The 20,503-nt window shown below is 43.3% G+C and overlaps 1 protein-coding gene across 3 annotated transcripts in view; it reads right to left on the bottom strand.

The window, feature by feature from the left end:
- STK4 (serine/threonine kinase 4) overlaps nt 1-20,503 on the bottom strand; it is a 38,794-nt gene that overhangs the window by 7,401 nt on the left and 10,890 nt on the right. For all 3 annotated transcript variants that reach the window (XM_052684139.1, XM_052684136.1, XM_052684138.1), the window contains one exon: nt 10,451-10,608. In XM_052684139.1, coding sequence (XP_052540099.1) covers nt 10,451-10,608 — 158 coding nt within the window. The remainder of the gene's footprint in view (nt 1-10,450; nt 10,609-20,503) is intronic.

Below are 20,503 nucleotides of genomic sequence, written 5' to 3'. Positions count from 1 at the left end.
CAGACGTGCAGGCACAGAGCGGCATCCCCAGGGCAGAGATGGTCCAGCTGTGAGAGCATCACGCTGCACATCAGCAGTGCTGGCATCCCAGAGCTGCTCACAGCCAAGAGCTGCACCTTATCCTTCCTTACTGCAATCCCTAAAAGGCTCTAGGAAGTGTCACTGCCAGCACATCCATACAGCATCTACGTAGTGTTATTAGCCTCAGTAATATACAGAAATTGTATTCAGGGGAAAAAAAAAACAAAACAACATCCAAAGGAATCCTCATTGATATGACTGGCCAGAAAAAAAAGGTTTTGTTTTGTTTTGGGTTTTTTTTTGCATTTTAATCTTCTGAGCTCCAAGATTAAATTCCCTCGTATTCTAGTTTTATTATCAATAAATTATTAAATAATCATTCACTTCCAAAACCATCCCAACTACTATAAATACTTAACCTAAACAAAGGGAATAACAAATTGTTTTGCTGTTGCTCTGCAGCAGGAAACTTCAGGAGGTCCAAACCTTAAGAACCTTCAGAGACTTAGAAAGTGGCTGAGTAATCCTATAACCACAAAGACAGGTTTTCTCACCGGTTTTATTTCAGTAACTGAATTACAAACCAAGCTAAAAGGTCAGCCTGTCTGGACAAGGAGGGAAAAAAACAAACAGCAAAAAAGGAGCATCGCTTGCTTATAAAATACACTTGCTGACCAGAGATTGGAGTAAGAAAAAACACAGCAGGTCCAACCCCCCTCTAAGTGATTATGCTTTAATTTCCTTAAGTAAGAGTACGCAAATACCTCTGGACATGATAAAATAAATCATTTCACTGAAGATTCTGCTAGCTGTACAAATCAACTGCAAAGTGCGCAGCTGGCCAAGTTGCCTCCCTCTCCCCTTTCTTTTTAAGAAAGGCAATCTGTCAGAAAATGCTGATTCCTTTAAAATGAATACACATCTCCAGAAACGTGAGGCAAGCTCTGCCTGGAAGGGTACGTGTGTCTGCAACAGATCTCTCTCTCAGTCAAATTCACTCTTTGTTTAGGAACTCCTATGGGCTCTTGACTCACTCACTTATTAAAAATCAATGTATTTCTTCAAGATCACTTATCCTGAGTGCAGCAGAAGGCCTGCAGGAGCAGCAGTAACACCACAAGTCCAAAGGATTCCTTCATACCACACGGCTCCATCCCAGAGCACACCACCAGCAGCCACAAGCAGTAACCACCACCTGGCGTTGCTCAGAAGGTGAATGCTGCCTGCGTTACACCGCAGACGGAGCGTTTTGCTACTGGAAGACAAAGATGCTGAAAGACATTCAGAACCACTCAGTGAGTTACTGGGGAAAATAAAGGTAAGGCACAAGAAGAAGGCAAGTGTATCCCCAACCTGAAATTCTCTGCTTTTCCAGGAAGACTGAAGCTGGCTTAGTGAGATACAGCATGTTAAGACACTGCATTGGCATTAGCAACTTATCTGAATGCATCAACACTGCAGTCCCTAAGGCACAGCAACAGCTTAGGACTAGCAGCTTCATCTTCTGAGACTGAGACTAACTCATCCCTGTAAAAATCTCTACTCAATTAATGTTTTTAATTTCACCCTTAGTCCTTCCTCATCTATTCCCTGCCCCAGGATTGCTTCTCAGCAGGGCTGGCCTGCAGCAGGGCCACAGAGCTTCCCAATGCCATGTGCCCTACAGCAAGTGACAGAGCAGCACTGCTACTCTCTGCCTCTCCTCCGCCACGGGGAAGGAAATGTGATCTGGCAATGTGAACGTGAGGAAGGCGGCAGGAGAATTCAGCATTTTGTGCAGAAAGACTGGGGATTTCAAGGGCGTTTTGAAAATGAATAGCTGCACGACCCCAGGAGAGGCTGCAGGCTTTGAAAACAAGGGCATATGTTTGGTATTTCAGAGACAAATATTTTTGCAGAACGGCCCTCTGGTGAATGAGCCATCTCCTTAAAATCCTTGTCACACAAACCCGCATGCTGTGCCATGCGAGCTTTTCTCAAGTGTTTGCTATGACTTAGGCATCTATTTATAATGACACCGTGTGAAGGCGAGCTGCAGAACAAGGAATTAAGCGCTCTATTTCTCAGTAATATTCCTTTCAGACTGTGTGCACGCTAAGTGACTCTTCCTCCCTCTTTCTTGAAGAGCAAAACTTGGGATCACCTTCAGTGCAGCACAGACGAGCGGGGCAAAGCTCCCAGCATGCCCACAGCTCACTGCAAACTCCATCACTCTGTTTGCTACAGATGCCTCCAAGGTGACAAAACTCCCACTGCAAAGTCCTCTGCTGAGGTAAACCGGAGACACCCAGCAGTTCCAGGCACCACACGCCAGCAGTGAGCATCATCTGATTCTTCCACAGGATTTGCTCCTATACGCACAAAGGCAGAAAGTAGGTCCAGAAGTCAGAGCTGACTTGCTGCTGCACAGAACACAGCTGCAGGTGGTGCTCTGGGTGAGGATCTGGGAAGCACACATGGCTGGAGGCAGGCTGTCCTCATCCTTCTGTCCACAGATTCCATCTTCCAAGGTGATCCCAAGCAGCTCTACTGGGCTCCTGATGATGAGCCACCAACAGGAGCCCTCCTTGCTGAAGACAACCAGAGCAAACCTGCCTTTTTCAGTGGTGTTAACCTTCATGAACATTCATGCTGACAGATGAGCTGAAAGAAGATTTTAGAAGCACTTCCAATCGATCTCATCCGAGCTGCAATGCTCTTCAAAGGAGACACTGTGCCAAGAACACACCCAGGCTTGAAAACAGGTCTCGAGGCATAACAAGGCTGGAACAGGTTTTCTACAGAACTCTGTTGTGAGATTTTTCCAGCGTCACACCTTTAATTATTAATTCCTCTACTCTTCCTCCCAGTGCAGCAATGCACGCTGCAGCCTGACTGCCAGCACACAGCACTGAGACAAACCAGCACTCACACTGCCTGCCTGGAACACAGCTGGGCACTTCAGTCATCCACACAACTTTCAGTCAGCGTCTCAGTCAGGAAAGGACAGCCAGGATGCTGCATTTACAACCCTAAATACTTTTGTAAGAAGTTGATTTCAGGCTGCATTACTTCTGTCTCCATTAAGGGCTGCGGCCTCAGCAATGCAACGCAAACAGCAGCGACTCACTTTACTTCCCACTCACTGCAAGTTTTGTTTAAAAGCCTTATGTCACAGAAGGCATGCTACAGACAAAAACACAGGAAAATGAAATTCTGACAGCGAGTCGTAGCTGTAAGTGCTTTGCAATCAATGTCAGTACGCACCAAAGTGAAAGCAGGTGGTGCACAATGACCCTGTTACAAAATGGAAGAGGACAGAAAGCTATTCTCTTCTACAGCAGATAGAAAATACAAGTCACTGCACTATTCTTCCCATTTCAAGTACTGCTAACGAATTATAAAGCCAAACATGTGCCTTCTGATCTTAATACAAAGGGAACTGAGAAAGGTTTATGAAACCTACGTGGTACAGAGCTTGCTGTAAATCACAGCAGTGCTTGGAAGCAGCCATAAATTCAGGAGGTTTGTAGCAAGGCTGAGAGTGCCTCCTCCATGCAAACACTACGAAAGATTCAAGACCACTTAAAGATGAAAAGAGAAGATAAGCAAGCTGTTCCAAGGCTTATTTTTAAAATAACTGTATGTTTGATTAGGAGGTAACAAAATAAACCATTTTTCCTTAATAAAGATGTCACTGGTTAAAGTATTTGTTGGGAAGAACATGCCAGCAAGGTAACACTTGAGTGAAGAACAAACAATTAGCTGAGCTTTAAAAAATTTTGGCAGATGGCTGAAGGAAAAAAGAGGAAATCCATTTAAGGGACATCAATGCTATAAATCAAGGCAGGTGACATTTAAAACTGTTGAATAAAACATCACAAAAAGCTGTCTCTTTGTATAAATCATACTTCACAGCAGAAATTACATCCAGGCAATGTACTTCCAGATCTTTCTCAATTAGCAGGATGTACGGTTGGGGTACACTTTTGGAAGTGAGTTTTCTATTCTGGATTGCCTTCTTTTGTCAGAAAAAAACTTTTCTCTGGAGTCTTTCGAAGTGATGATCTGAATGCTCTCCAAGCCTTACTTTAGAGTCAGCAGAGAACAAATAAGTACCTTTCAGTTTGTTTGCATCCCAGCCAGCAATCTGCCGTAGGTCTGGCAAATACGGACAGGAATACCTATCAGCCATCCCAGATCTGGCTTTCCCTCTCAAACTGATCCAAATTCTAGTAAATAAACTCACTTTAGGATTGAAGTAAGACATTTTGAATCAACGGGTGCTTGAGAAGTAACTGGGAAAAGGGGAGCTCACAGCACACAAAGGGGAGAAACCCTTGAACAGAAAATTCTGAAGGTTCGCTGAGTGTTTGGTCAACAGCCTTAGAAAATGATACAATAAAAAACAATTCTTTAACTCTTTTTAACAATTCTTTTGGCTTTAACCATACTTCCCTTTCATTCTACACAAAACCATATATATTTAAGCTAATTTTTGGTACAACCAACCCTCATTCGTCACGCACGGGTTAGAGAAACTTGCTTCCTTAGAAAATAAGGAGTGTATCACAAGATTCACAGATCAATAGCAGTTGAGATTAGTTGCTTCTCAATGAACTTCTGAATGACCTGCAGATCTGCATGCTCTGAAGGATTTTTTGTTAGTGGACAGACTTTCTGGAGCCTCAGCAACCAGCTCAGATTATTCACTTGAGTAATTTGGGTGGGGGAAAACAAAAAGATTAGTGCACAGACACCTAAACCAAGCTGCTTAAAAGACAGTGGTAAGTAAGAAGGAGATAAAGCCTGCTGGATCGTCTTAGGGGCAGGAAACATTACAAACTGATAAAGTCACCCACCAGCAGTTCACTCATACAACAAAAGTTCTTTCCTTCCAGCATTTGCCTCACCCACATATCCTCAGCATCCCTTTCTCCTATTGCTAGAAGAGACCCAAGGACCAGCTTCAATGAAACAAGGACCAATTACTGAGTCTGCTGTTGTTTTCAAAGCCTGCAACTGTACAGAAAATAGTCCCAAGTTTTTAATCAGTTGAGAAAGGACAGACAGCAGGCAGCGTGGCCATAAAGCACCAACATAAGATGGCTAATAAATGCTATCCAAATGAACGTTCAGAGAAACCACAGGCATTGAATGTTCCAGGTATTGGTAGACAACAAGCTGTTCACAAGACAAATGACATCTTCACAGACAGAATACAATAAATTAGAGCCTTTGGTCATTGTAAAGCAGAACGTGTTTACTGTTATTGATAAACAATAAATCACCTGCCCCCTAGCAGTTCCTCCCTATAAATCACTTCCAAAGGAAGAAACAGATGGCTGCAGCATGCAGCCACTCAGCACAGAGCTGGGAGAGGAAGCACAGCACCCAGCAGCTGCATGTCAAACTGGCCTCCTGCAGCTGCACAGCAGAAGCAGCAGGGCGATGCATGAGCCCCAGCTCTGAGTTCTCAGCAGCAATTCATAGCAGGGCTGAGCGGAGTACAGAGCTTGGTTCACAGCAGCTGCTGCACCTCTCTGGCTTATGACTGCAGCCCACACTGAGCCATCGTGGCCAGCACCCTTCCTGCTGCACCATCCCTGATGTGCAGATGGAGATCCTGATCTGCAGGCATCTCTAGGCTGGTATCAGTCTGATCAATACGTCATGATCCTTCTGTGATTTGATTTGCTTTTGAAAGAATTACACTTCCTATACACTTTTCTGTAAGAATCACATGCTCTTGCCGACTCAGCATTAAGTCATTCCTTTAAACTGGAAGGAAAGGTTTTTCCTTAGTGGGGCTGTGAGCAACGTGATCCACAGAGAGGTGCTCCTGTCTGTAGCAGAGGAGTTGGAAATAGATGATCTTAAAGGCCCCTTCCAACCCAAACCATCCTATGACCCTATGATTGATTCTATGACTGTATCACCAACCAACAGCCCGATGTGCAATGGAACAAGCTGAAGAACACTTATGAGACACTAGTATGCTTTTCTGCTGGTAAAGACCAGTTTCTGTCTTTTTATCAGTGTTTCCAATGTAACGTTTCATGTTAACCAGAAGGGCAGAAAAGAGGATGTTGTTAAAAAACAGCGTATACCATATAAGAGCAGTGTAATGGCACACTACCTCAATACACAGAAAAATTTAAGTTTTCTTTATTACTTTAGCAAATAGAATTATTTCCTCATTTAGGAAGAGGATGCTTTCATTTGTTATACTTGTAAGAAGATGTAAGCAATAGCTCTGCCTAGAACCAGCTTAAACAGAGACACAAAAATCATAGTCTTCTATCAGGTAAATAGAAATAGATGTAACGCCTTCCGAATCTGAAGCCTACAAAATTACATAGAAGAGGCTGTAGTTGGGACACCAGCTCTTGCAGTGCAGATAATACGAGAGCTCCAAGAGATGTGAATACATCTCCAGAAAATGTACTTTATTAAAAAAAAAAAAAAAAGAGTTACACTTCCTTGACAGCTTCCCAGACAGTTACCCCAAAAGAGTAATGCTTTGTGTCTGAGCAAAGCACAACCCCAAATGTGAAAGGTGTTTGTTGTTCACCCTCTGGTGTCCACAGCTCCGCATTCCCAGCTCAGCCTCCTGCTCCAGGCAGCCCCTGGCAGGGGCACCTGCACCAGGGCAGCTCTTGACAGACTGCCTTACAGGCTGCACCCATAACACAGGTGATGGAATCTAAAGCCTTGGAGCAAACATCTGCTGTAAAGCCTGCGGAATGATGTGATGCATGCTGTGCTCTCACTCTAGTGCATTACACATAAACAATAACCCAGAATGGCCTGGGTTGAAAAGGACCACAACGATCATCCAGTTCCAACCCCCTGCTGTGTGCAGGGTCACCAACCACCAGACCAGGCTGCCCAGAGCCACATCTTGAATGCCTCCAGGGATGGGGCATCCACAACTTCCTTGGGCAACCTGTTCCAGTGCATCACCACCCTCTGTGTGAAAAAATTCCTCCTAATATTTAACCTGAACCTCCCCTGTCTCAGTTTAAAACCATTTCCCCTTGTCCTATCACTATCCACCCTCATGAACACCCATTTCCCCTCCTCTTTATATGCTCCCTTCAAGAAGTCACATCTGGATGACAGCATTGAGGACTGATGGGGCACTCACTGCTTATTCTCCCCAGTGAAATTGGGATCATTAAATGGAACCAAAAAGGTTTCAGGATTGTCACAGGACCCATAAAACATGAATGGCTGTAACCATAACTTCCTAATGAAACAGACTTCCAACAAAGTGATTGGTGCTATAGTGCCTGAATGATCCATAAGAACCTGCTATAGCAGGGTTGAACAGAAGGAGGGTCTTTTGAGCAGGTCAATATTAGAATGAATGGTAATAATAATAGTAAATGATCCCCCTTTAGTCACAAGTGACACTGCAATACTGGTCTGCTCAGAGCAGTTAAAACTAGGAATAAATAACCCTTCAGGAGTGGTTAGGAGTAGGAAACAGCACACAATTAATTCTGCTGCACTGTGGTACCACTGAAAGATTAGAATGGAAAAAAACCTGTGTGACACTGTCTAAACAAATCTTGGAGCATTATTAATTTATAATACATGTGACTAATGTGCCCTGGCAAAATGAAATTCAACATCAAAAATGCTGAGGTGTGACTATGGCAGTTTGGAATTGCACGCACAACGCAGCCTGCCCATCAGCAGCCCACCCTGCAGCACCTTCAGACTGGAGCTTATTCCTGTGTTCCTTCTCACAGCAGGAAGTCCTGCCCATCATCAGAACTTTTGTCCATGGTAAAAATCACCATGTTTTCAAAAACATTTCTTGCAATCAAGCAGGGCTAAAATCTTTAGAGATCCTTGTTGATCCCTGAGTGGGGAGAAGCAATAACAACACCGGGCATCAGCTCATCCCCAGTTTCAACCTCAGAAATCTGAGGCTGCAATACACCCAGCTGATGCCAACTTAGAAGAAAAGCAGGGCATGGTTAGAGCACCGTATTTTGGGGTAACACAGTTCATCACCTTTCAGAACAGGACCTTTGGGTTTTCTGCTGTACAGCACACAGGGCTTGATCCAACTCTTATCTAACATGACGTTGCCTTGTGATATAAATAGCTTCTTATTTGCCTGCTTCAGAGCAACAATTTTAGTCAAAAGGTCAAATGGTTTTATCACAATGGAAAACAGAAAAATCTTCAGTAATTTGATATTGTCCATTTTTTCCTTTTTTCTTTTTTCTTTTTTTTAAAGACCGGAGACCCCAGGTGTCACTCATAGAGGAAGGAGGGGAACTCAGAACAAAAGACAAGGCGTATTTGTCTAGGCTGCAGCAGCACAAAGCAGTAATATTTCAATTGTTTCCTGAGGCTCTGGAGGCACTCACACACACTGAGCACCTCACTGATCTCGTCTGCTTGGAATCCTGCAAACTCTCTACACAATGCACAAACCTATTTTCCTTGGCAGTGCAGAAATAAGTTACAGCTGCAGTCAAGTCCAGGACAGACCTGAAGCACCTAATGACTGTATTCCTTCTTATTCTGCAAAGCTTATTGCATTGATGCTTTCAATTACTAAGTGTTAATAAACATGATTTTTACCCACTGCTAGCCATCACACGGATCCCTTTTAGCCAAACAGGAGAAATTGCTCAGTTTTAAGTCTTGAATGAGGTTCCACCATGGGGTCATCACTTCCACAGCCCAGAGAAGGACCATTTAAACCCTGTGTGTATTAAATAAGGTTGCTTTTAAGTGTTTTTCCTTCTACAAAAAAAGGAAGCAATGAGGTGTGAAGGCAGCTCCATTACAAGATCTGCATGCAGGACAGGCCGGCACGTTCATAGTCAAACCAGAGAAATACACACAGCTGCCTACAAATTATGACATGAAGGTGACCCAAGGCCTGATTTATTCCTACAGTTTATGGTCTGCTTTTATTGCTCACAGCACACTGGTAATCTATGCACGTGGCAATACTTCAGCACTAATGGAAATGAGTAAACAAGGTCATATTTGTGTCAAACAGCTGCTTTGCACATCCTATAGCCTGCACCTACAGCTCACTGGGTGCTGGGTAGAGCATATCCTTCTTGCTGGAAACAAGGGCAACTGCTGAATATCACCCAAATTAGAAAGACAAAACAGTCACAGCACATTTTCCCTTGGGCCATATCTTCTGCAGACCACAAAAAAATTGTAAGACGCTGTCTTTCCTGGGAAATGCCACACATCAAAAAATTATTGTTTATCATGAAATTAAGTTACAGAAAGTGAAGTTAATGAGACATACCGGGCACCTCGCGAGACCGGAGTCGCGCGCTCGGCCCCTGCCATACACAGGCTGACAAGGCAGCTTGCAGGTTATTTTTGCAAAGCATGTCCACGCAGTCAGTTTGAGCCTTCAGGCTATGCGTGACGTAGAGCAAAGGACTACAGAGAAAGAGTGCAGCAGGTCCCCTCTGCCAGCTGCTCTTCCCAGTCTAATAACAAAAGCAGAGATGCAGCAGCAAGAACTACAGAACATACATAACAACAACAGCCTGCCCATCTGTACAACCAGAACGAAGGGCTCCTGCTGCTGCTCAAGGCACAAAGTGAAGCATCTCCTCTGCTGCCTTGCGTCGTGACGAGCAGAGGAGTTTGCCTCCTGCACAGCTTTGTGAAGGTGGAGTGAAGCTCACCAAGGGCTGAGTGCAGCGTGACAACCTGAATCACAGGAGGTAGCAGCACGGCTGTGAGGGTGTGCAATGCACACAGAGCAAGGAGGGCTTGCACTGAAGTGCTGAAAGGAAACACGGTGTGGGGAGTGGTGCTCAGCACAGCACGTTTCTTCTGGCCTTTTAGCTCACATCAGAATGCTTCCCTCATAAAGCTTATAAATAATGCAACGCAGAACTTTCTTCTGACTTCTGAAAACTTCCTGAAAACCTATGGTACGAGTGATCAGAATGAAACTGCAGATTTGTAAGAAAAAAGAAGATTAGCTTGATGTTCACATCGTAACCCAAAATCTACCACTGAAGCTTGAGAAAAGCAAGGAAATTCAATGGTTGTAACACTGTGGCTGCATTTGTTTGTTTGTTTGTCAAACACTCTGCATTCAGGATTTACATTTTCCAACTACCATCCTGAATCCTATTTTTCTACTTTATTTTAAATGAAGAGGAATGAAGGCATCAAAGTTTCTACCTTAATGTCTTCAGGCTTTTCTTTTTCCTGTTTGTTCTTTAGCAAGAAAAGTAAACAGATAATGGCTGATTACGATAACTGAGAAATACCTATAGAAAATGAATTTTTCAAAATGACCCACCCAAATGCACTGGCAATTACAAACTGCTCAGGTTTCCCATTAGTCTGTCAAAACAAGAAGTAACATCACAGAAGCTCTCACTAAAATTCTTAAAGATTGTCACATTGATTGAATTTCATAGTATAGACTTACAAACTCGTAGTCTCCATCCTGTGGTACTTTCCAATCAGATGAGTTTTTTGTCTGGCCAGATACATTCTTCCCAAAGCTATTGACTTGATTCTCCTTTGCTTTCTGCTCAAAATATTCCAGGAATGATGGTCTGGCTGGCTGCATTGTTTCATCCCTCCCTGGAAATAGCAAAAAAAAGCACAGTAGTTTTAAAAATATACTTTCAGTTATGCTGCCTTGTATGGCACCCAAAAGCGAGTTCATTTTTTTAGCACACACTAAATCACACAGTGCTGCTGAAGTACTATTTTTCAGCAGCTGTTCAGATAGAAAGCTATTCTGAACCATCCAGAAATGCAGAAGGGAAGCTCAAGGTCCACCACACACGTGATGACAGCGCTGGAACTTTGGGCCCTACAGCTGCAATCTGTCCCTCAAACCATGCCACCAGGTAACCAAGCTCTGCACACTGAATGCTGCAAGGAAGCTGCCACCTACTGCTGCAGTTCAACATCCCAGCCAGGCTGCAGGCTGCAAATACTCACATGCCAAAACTGAACAGCATTATTTTCCAAGAACCAACCCACATTTATATCTATGAATGGAGCAGTACAAAAGCAAGCCTTGCCACATCTGCCTCACAAACAGGTCCCAGTATGTCTTGGGTAGGAGAAGTTAAGTTCTAGATTTCTTGGGTAGAAAGTATTCGTTAATTTGATAAGTAGGTTTCTTTTTAGATACAGTCAGTATCAAGTTAACTGTCCTGCTTCGTTGGTTTTGCTTTTGTTTTTTTAAAGTTAATTCCCCTGCACTTACTGGATTATTTGAACAAGCCATGCATATAAATTAACTGTCCAAGTTCAGACCACATTCAAGAAACTTGGGTCAGTAACAAATAGGTAAGGAAACAAAGGGAAACAGAACAGTCTCAGTAAATGCCTGAATACATTTTTTTGGAAGAGCAGCCTCCCAAGCACCGTAACAGGGAAATGCATTCACCCACAGGGCAGCACAGCAGACAGCCATGAGCACAACGTCCCAGAACGAGGTTCACTTTGCTCTAGCCTTTCTAAATCATCCTTTAGAACAAGCAGAAGCAACAAAAGGAAGAAGACTGCTGACCATTAAGAGCAATGAACCTGCACAATTGTAGTCCCACTGGGTAACCAGGGATGTCATACAGTTGATCAGATCATGGATACGAGCACTTCTCCCACTTCCTCCAGCCTTCATACAATCTGAACCCCTATTCCTATCGCCTCAGTACACCATTACATCAAATGAGCCTAGCAAGCCATCAAGCAACATGCCTCCAGCACCAAACATGCAGTTAAAACTACTCAGAACTTAATGCCATTATGCTCCTCTTCACAATAAAACGCCTCATAAAAACCCGTGAGCGTGTGAGGTGTGACAATAGCAAGTGTTTTTGTTGCAGTAAAATGTTGTTCTTAGGAGAATAGGTCCACCTATTTAAAACTTATTTTTAGCCAATGCAGAAACCGTGACTTTCAGAAAGCAGGACTGGGGGTCTGAGGACCAGAGTTAACAGAAGCAGGCAGCAGAACTGCCGAGCACGTGCACAACTCCAGACTGTGAGAACAGGTTCACTGCCAGATGCCATTCAGTTGAAGTAAACCCATCTGCCTGGCAGGCACCCAACCAGCTCTTCAGAGTCCCAGAAGTACACAGAGAAAACAGAGCCGTCCTTGGAACGGCTCGCTGGGTCTGCACACAGCACACCAGGGTGTGCAGACAGGACTGTCACAAAAGAGGTGCCAGGCTGCAAGCAACTCAGCACTGCTTTCCTCTCAAAAAAAAAAAATTACCTCCTCCGGAAATCCATTAAGATTTAATCACAGAATATCACTCCTGAGCATAAAATTGCCATTCAGTGATCCAGAACTCCCCTGGCAAGACGTCTGAGCCTCAGACAAGCGTACCAATTCTTTGTTCAGCCATTGAATACATAGCAAGTTATTTGTCTGCAGACATGCTAAAGGGAACACATCTCACCTATCCTAGCATTAATTCCCCTTTAAAAACAAAAACAGAAAATCCACCCCCAACAAAAAATAACTTGTGCAGGACTAGATCAAGAAAGACGTCTTAAGACAGAGACTGCGTGAAGGTCAGTCACGAAATGTCTGCGAAGGAGAGAACAGATTTGCTATTGGGAATAATTACTGAAATACAATAGCAATCCAATTACAGCTAAGTGATAAAACATTTATTTAGAGCTAAGTACATACACCACTTGCATCCCGGCAGCCCAGCCAGCATAAAGCAGAGGTTAGTCAATGCTACAGCCAATCGTGGCAGTGTTTAGCACTGACAAAGCTTATCAAAATAAATGAATTCCTAATGACCCAGGCTAATCCATACACAGCTTACCAAGTGCCAGCTTAGGTCTCAAATTTAATTTGGGTTTCCTAGATGAAAAAGCCATCTACATTAAGCCTGCACTGCACACTTACAAAACAACTGTTAGCACACAGGAGAATCTGAAAGCAAATGCCCCACACAAGTGACTTTGGATTAGACAGTTTCTTTACAACTGTTGTTTCATACCAGAGAATAACTGTGTGACTTAATCACTCTCGGTTCCCCATGTTCATGTTTTACCCATAGCTGCAATATTTGTGTCAGGATGGGACAAGAGGTGATGGACTCAAGTTGCATCAGGGGAGGTTCAGCATGGATATCAGGAAAGATTTCTTCTCAGAAAGAGAGGTGATGGGTCAGGCTGCCCATGGAGTGGGAGGGTCAGCATCCCTGGAGGTGCTCAGAGCCACGGAGATGTGGCACGGGTTGGGGTTGCACTTGGTGATCTTAGAGGTCTTTTCCATCCCTAATGATTCCATGAATTATTGCAAGGCGCATCTGAAAATAAGTTTTATTTACTAAAACTTCTGCTTTCGCACTGATATGAAACAGGCAAAGAAGGAAGAAAACAAAGCAGCAGTGGCAGTTTATAATCCTGAGAAGACCACAGGTTTTTGGCCTCATCAGTGCAAGCAACCAAGGGGACACAGCAGAAGGGTGCAGCAACAACGGGCTGGAAGTTGGGATGGAGGGGAACAGCTGTGAGTTTGCTCAGCCCAGACCAGGCAGGAGAAGCCCAGTGAGGCCTCCTAAAGCCCTGCAGGAGCCGGAGATGCCTTCCTGCCATCCAAGCAGTGCCATCTTTTCAAAGATGAGCTGAAGACAAAACTCCATTGCCGCTATTTGCAGGATCAGCTGCTGCCAAGATGACATTGCACTAAGCACGTCTGTGCCAAAAAGCATTTCAGTTTCCATGTTTGTAAGGTTAGACTAAAATACAAATAATTGACAGAAAGTGAGATCACAGCTGTGGCAGAAAAGCACCTTTTATTAGAAGGTCATCCTGCAGTGACAAGAAAGGCTTCTCTGGGCATTTATTTCGAAAGCTGAGGAGTAGCGTATAAGGTTGTGCTGCGAGAGCTCTCTGGAGCCATTAGCAGCCTGCCATCAAGATGTGCAGTCATCTTTTAGGAGCTGTATTAATTACACAAATGGAACACCACAGCTCTGCTGGAAACAGTCCAGCCGACTGCAGAACTGCAGGTTTGGGCTGGGCACACAGAGCACCCGGCACTCATACAGCCACGCTGAGATCGGCCCTACAGTAAAGGACACAAGCCTTACACATACCATAAAGCCTTCCTTGCACCAGTGTTACCTGGTATCAACTCGTATTTAGATAATACCAGAAAAACATCAGCCCAGATAAGCCAAAAGATGACAAAGGTTGAGTGCAGCACACAGACCTCTCACACTGAGCAAGAGCGGACAAAGGAGGCACTGGTGCTTCCATACGGTGCTGCAGGGAATGTGAAATGATAAAGAAGAAATAGCACAGCCAATTAAACCAGCACAAGATCTAGCGTGTCCTCCGGGAGCAAGGAGTGCCAGTGCAACCAGATCGTTCGGTATCATCCAGCCCCAGAAATGAAAGTACTCATTTCATTGATTTTGTCAAATTAGCTCTCACAATTGAAAAATATCAGAAACTCATGAGCTTCAAAGGAAACCTTCAAAAGGAAAGTAGATTTATAAGTCTTTCTATCTGACTGAAGGAGCTTGCTGTGAATGAAACTTGCAGTGAAACTATAATTTCTGCTTTTCTGTAAGATTTCTTCTCTACTCAATTTGACAGTAGAAGAATCCTCGTTTTGTTACTCTTTACAGAGATACCTATCACCAGCTGGAGTAAATTCCAGAATCAAACAGCCTATCACGAGACAGAACCATAACCTCAGGAACATATTCACTCTTTACTCAAGGCACTTAGGTTAATATGCATTAATTAAAATACCTATTCTTGAAGCCACAGTGAGAGATTTATCCCTTCTCTCATAGAAATGGAAGCAGCCCAGTGACTGGGAGCAGCCAGGAGATCCCACCACAAATATGGTTTGAACTACTGTTGGATCGAGCTAGATTTTAAGAACCAACACTCCTAACAGTTTCATAAGGGGAACATTCATCTATAAGGAAGGTAATTTAAATCAACAACCATGAAGTGATGAATTACTACATTAGCAATATCAAACTAAAATCAGATACTTGGTACATGAACATGTATTTGTCAAGATTCCAGGAAGCTGCAATCTTTAGACAACTGAAACAAGACAACTGTTGTCAGCTTTGGAAGATACCTCTGTTTTAACAGGATGTCAGGAGCAATGAGATCAAACGTTTTAAACCAACTCACTGACACTAAGGAAAGTACAACCAACTCCTTGAAAAAAGCTCAGGAAGATGCTTTTACAATAAAACAATTTGTAATTCTTCAACTGCAAAGAACGAATTACATTCTTTCGTATAACAAATTATACTCTTGAATTTGAGAGAACATGGGTTTCTTCTTTCTTTACATGATGTTAGCAAGCTCCCACAGGCTGACAAGTCATCTCGGAGTTGGACTCAATGACCCTTACGGGTTCTTTGGAGCTGAGGATATTCTATGATTCTATGAGTCCTGGGAGCACGAGCTCAGAACCGAGCTCTGCACAGCCACAGAGAGCACAGCTCTTGTTAACGCTAAAGAAAACAAAACTACAGCTGTCTTTTGTCATACTTAAGGCCACAGAGTCCCCTGGGAGAAACTGCTGTCATGTACACAACTACACAGACCCCTTCACTGAGGGATCGAGACGTACTGTAAGGCAATTGCTTTGGTTTGTCCTTGCTGTCAACAAACCTGCAGTTCTGCTAGAGCTGTAAGCCCTCTCACCTTCAGTCTAAATTTTACTGGTCACTTGTGCACATGCACGTGTTCCAGAGCAAGTCTCAACTCTCAGGCAGTCAAAATATTATTCTCTATAGTGCTCACCTTCTCTCCTTACCACTGTCCTCTTTTTTTCCTTTAATTTAAATAGTTCTCACGTCCGTTTTCAACCTCCATTTATGTGGTTAAAATAAGCACAGATCTTCACTGACCTCTCATTTCATAGCCTTAGTTCCCTGTAGTCTTAGCACTCTCTGCCTGCTTTGTTTTGAATTATGTAACTTTGACACAAATTGCTCACATATCTAAGATGCACAAGACAGTGCCTGATCATTATGTGCAAGCAACACTTCATTAATATTAACATTTCCAATGGAACTGTAGTTTTATTTGCTTCAGGCTACTTCTTCAAGATCACAGATGAACTTTAGCAGCTGGACAGCATAATTTGTACAGTATGAATAGGACTGAGTCATTTCATACAGCACAGCAGAGAGATGCCAATTTATTCAACCAGAGCAAAAAGTGCTCCATCATTAATGAATTCAACCCGTGGCAATACGAGCTGAAATCTCCTCACATTAAAAGCAGACCGCGTAACACTTGATACATGTCAAAGCTTATGAGGATGAGTCCTCCCATAATTATGGCCCCTCTCAAACTAAATCAAAGCAGAACGTGTCTGACAGGCCCTGTGATTACGGGGAAGCTCCTGAATGACCATCAGTATCAATGCTGGCTATCCTAAATCATCCCTTTTAATGAATGTAAGGCGGAGACATCTAAGGAAAAGAGCACCCCACACTCATTCTGATCTGTGGTGTACAGAATTGAGGACTCTTGCTGAAAGAGGAGAAAAGGTTTTCATTACCGTGAGGGTTTCAAGACCAGACTGCCTCCTCTTGGATACCTAAAATTTCTGTTACATAAAAAAATCCAAAAATACTACAAATTTATAGCTTCCTTTCTCCTCCTCCACAGATTTCCAGTGAACACCTGTATCTTTAAATCTCATATGCTTGAATTGCTAATTTAGTCCACCAGCTACGTTACATCACACCAGCAGTGAGCTGTGAAGGTGCAAAAGGTGCACGTTTCATATCCCACGCCACCTGGGTCAAGTTCTGATGAACTTTAGTAAGAAACAGTGTTAGTGCCAGGGCCACGAGCAGCAGCTCAGGCTCCCCACATGGCACATAACCAGGAAGCATTTGCTACCACCACTTTGGTTCATAACCTAGGAACTCGTGCTTATCTAGAGAGAGCACAGAACAACATAGCAATGAACACTTTTTCCCCAAAGCTTCAAAGGCTGCAGGTAAAAAGCATTTGTTCTTCAACTCCTGCAATTAAGAAACACAGTAATTTACAGAGGGATTGCTTCCTGCTCGGGAGGAAAGCTTTCCCCATGCTTTATTCTGACCCAGCAGGAAGCAAATTTATTGTTGGAAGAGAAAGGTAGGTCACCTTTTGCCTGTATGTATGTGCAAATGTACCTGGGCATAAGAGACAGATGTACTTGAGTGGTGCACTACCACCCTGCCTTGTGGTTGAGTCTCCTGAAATGTATTACCTTCTATATGCCATTCAATACTTAGTCATTATTTCCATCTTCATCAAACAAAACATCTCTTCTGCTTTCAGACCCCTGCCATCATCAATGCAGGAGTGCTTAATAAGCTACGAACAGCAAGAACAGCTGTGCTGCACACATGCATCTCTCTCTCCAGCTTCAGTGTGTCTGAAAATACGAACAGATCATCAGATTCATCTTAGAGCTCTGTCACACACAGCAATTGAAGATGGATGAGCATCCAGCTCTGATCCCAGAGGTAACTTCTTGATGCTTCAGTCTGAACACAACCACTGTTTTACTAGCGAAGGCCATACACAAGTCCAACAGTCTACCAGTACAAGTGAAGGAAAAATAAAATTCCTCAAAAATGAGAGTATATACAACTCCTCCCATTGATCAGAAATACTGTCCTCTTGTCCACTCAACTTAATGTTCTTGAACAAATGAGGCTGCCTGCTGTTTAATGTAAAGCCTGCCAGCAAGCCTGCTATTAAGATGAAAGTAAAAAAAAAAAGAGGCACGTATGGAAGACTTATCTGGAGAGATTTATATTCTCCACAACCCAAGAGTGACAGCGTAATGCTTCTTACAGTGAGAGAACTCAATCAGTGGAGGTGTTTCTATAAACAGTGTGCTATTTAAATGCAGAACATGGAGAATGCTTTATGGTCCAATTTGGCCTAAACGGACCCATTTATTTTAGCTACAAAACCACTGGACATTACTAATGCTAAGTAGTACGAAGCCAGTATGTCTGCAGGGGGAAATGGATGCAAAACATATCCAGTGTCTCTAATAAAACACGAAGCTATTCTCTCCAATACCTGCATTATCCGTCTGGGTAACGTGCACCCAAACCACCTCAGTCAACTACTGGCATGGATCCACCTATTGCTATCTCAGCTGCTTTCCATTCATATTTATTTGAATATTATATTAACACAATCACAAACACTTTGCTATCTGTATTCATTTTCCCGTTCATTTCAAGTTACTGCTAAAGCAGTCACCGCTTTATATGACAAATTACAGGTTAATTTGAGGGTTGGAAAGCTTCCAGAACCTTGGCAGCAACACTTCTCCAGTTTAAGCATCATCCACTGCACGCCCTGCAAATCCACCAAGGCTAGCAAGCTTCTTCTGGATCATTTTTCTAATAGGAAATTGCCAAGTTTGCATCTCAGCTCATTTAATTTGCTAATGAAATCCAATCTCCCCTCAAAAAGAAGACATTTTTTAGAGGACACAACCAAGCTTAGCAGTGTGAATATGGTAAAAGCATAACAAAACCAAGACCACCCCTAACTTTAAGGGCTGAGCCCAGCAATTTTACTTTAAACACTTGCTATTCAGAACATTCACCTGCACATGTCATTAGCAGGGTAGTATTACCAGTGCTGTTAGGGCTTCAGGTCCATCTCCACACCAGATGATCACCACGTGCGCCACGTTAACAACAAACCCCACACCCACAGCTCCATCCTCTCCCAGTCCCTCACTCCTCTCGACCCCAAAACCAAACAGTTCAACTCACATCTCTGCTGACAGTTCTTCATTCTGCAGTGCTACCTCGTGCTTAAACAAGAGGTACTTTAACAATGAAAATAGGACAGATTCAAGAACTAGGCAAACCAGACCCTATTCCTCTCGGATCAAATCACATTACAGTCCAAAAAGGCAGTGTGCTCATCTGCTTTATTATAAAATTATGTTCCACTCTTTCAATGGAACAGACAAACTCACGCCTACAGACCTACTCAAGACCTACAGCAAATAATGAAGGAACAGTGGAGTAAAAGAACATGCTGCAGAGTTTACCAGCACCATATATTCTCACACAGAATAATTAAAAAGATGATTGCAGGCATATCCATAGCTCAAACTTATTGCACTGCCAAACACAATGGAAATGGCTCACTGCAAATCATTGTTTGCCTGCAGTCCTTCAGCTGCTGCTCAAGTCTTCACAGAACAGTTGAACTGCAATCCATAAGTAATCCGGTAGCTATTGATTTGTAAGTAAAATGTGTCACAGCACAATTTAGTATCTGCAGTTTCATGCAATCACTTGAGTGCTTTGAAAATGCATAAGAGAATGTCATGGTGACATTTTTAATGCTGCCTGAATGTTTATGTCGAGCGTCCAGAAAAAAAAAGCCAAGCAAAGAAAAGAGTTTAAGCAAATGGAAGCACAGCTCAGTCGACTCAAAGCAAGAAGAACTTCTCAGCATTATGTACAATGCTACAACATAAGGATGCTTTTCCTCTGAGCCTGAAGTGTCATGAGCTGATTCAAGCAAGAATCACTTGGGAGGCCATCAGAACTTGTTTGCTAGAGATTTCTAAGACAACACTGTCTAAAGCATTGTATTGCAACATCTCAAATATTTTCACATCAAAAAAAAAAAAGCCAAAGCTGCTAAAGATAGATTTTTGTTCTCAGAAGAGCAAAATGCATAGCTCAGAAGCTCGCAGTCAGGAAGGTGGCTCGCAGCCGCCCAGGAAAGCTCAGCTCTCCTGCTAATGCCACGCAAGAAACGTCTGTACTTCTTTATTGATTTAAAGCAGGTTTCATTGTGAGTCATAACACAAGCTGCCAAGTAAAACACTGACTTCTTTAAAAACATGAATCAATGAGGCTTCTTCACATTCAGCTGCTTCCAAATACCATTATTACTTTTATGTTTGGGATTACAAAAAGAATTTGCTCCAGAGAGTTCTGCAGCAGGCCGATGAGCTTTACAGTTAAATCAATTTAACTGCACGTTAAGCAAACATGAATATGGAGATGGCTGAAACACAGAGCTGTAGGCAATTCACGTGAAAGACATCTGCAAGCTGCTAAAAGACACTGCTCTGCAGTGTGCCTAAGAAACCATTGCAGAACCTCTGTGTGCAGAAGCAAGAATGTCAGCGTATGGTACCGAGGGAGAAAGAGAGTAACATGCTAAGGAAAAGTTAAGTTTCAGTTTGGTACAATCATATTCATTAGCATCACATCTGTCAGTTACAGCAATGCAGCACAACCCGCAGCAGCATGCTGAGCAAGCCAGGTGTCACGATGTCGCTGTGCAGAACGTCTCACCGTGGCACCAGTGGTACCAGTGTCACACAGCACTCAGACCTGGGCCCCCAAGTGCCTCCTGTGGGATGCTGAGCTGCTCAAGCACTTCTGCTCCACACTTGGCTGCGAATCCTAGCTGCAGAGCTACGCTCTTAGAGCTTGTTCTGGAGCTCCCTCTCG

This window comes from Tympanuchus pallidicinctus, unplaced genomic scaffold (assembly GCF_026119805.1).
Source record: "Tympanuchus pallidicinctus isolate F22 unplaced genomic scaffold, pur_lepc_1.0 scaffold20, whole genome shotgun sequence".
NCBI lineage: Eukaryota > Metazoa > Chordata > Aves > Galliformes > Phasianidae > Tympanuchus > Tympanuchus pallidicinctus.
Note: the sequence above shows the minus strand (reverse complement) of the source record. Positions and strands in the feature narration are given on the sequence as shown.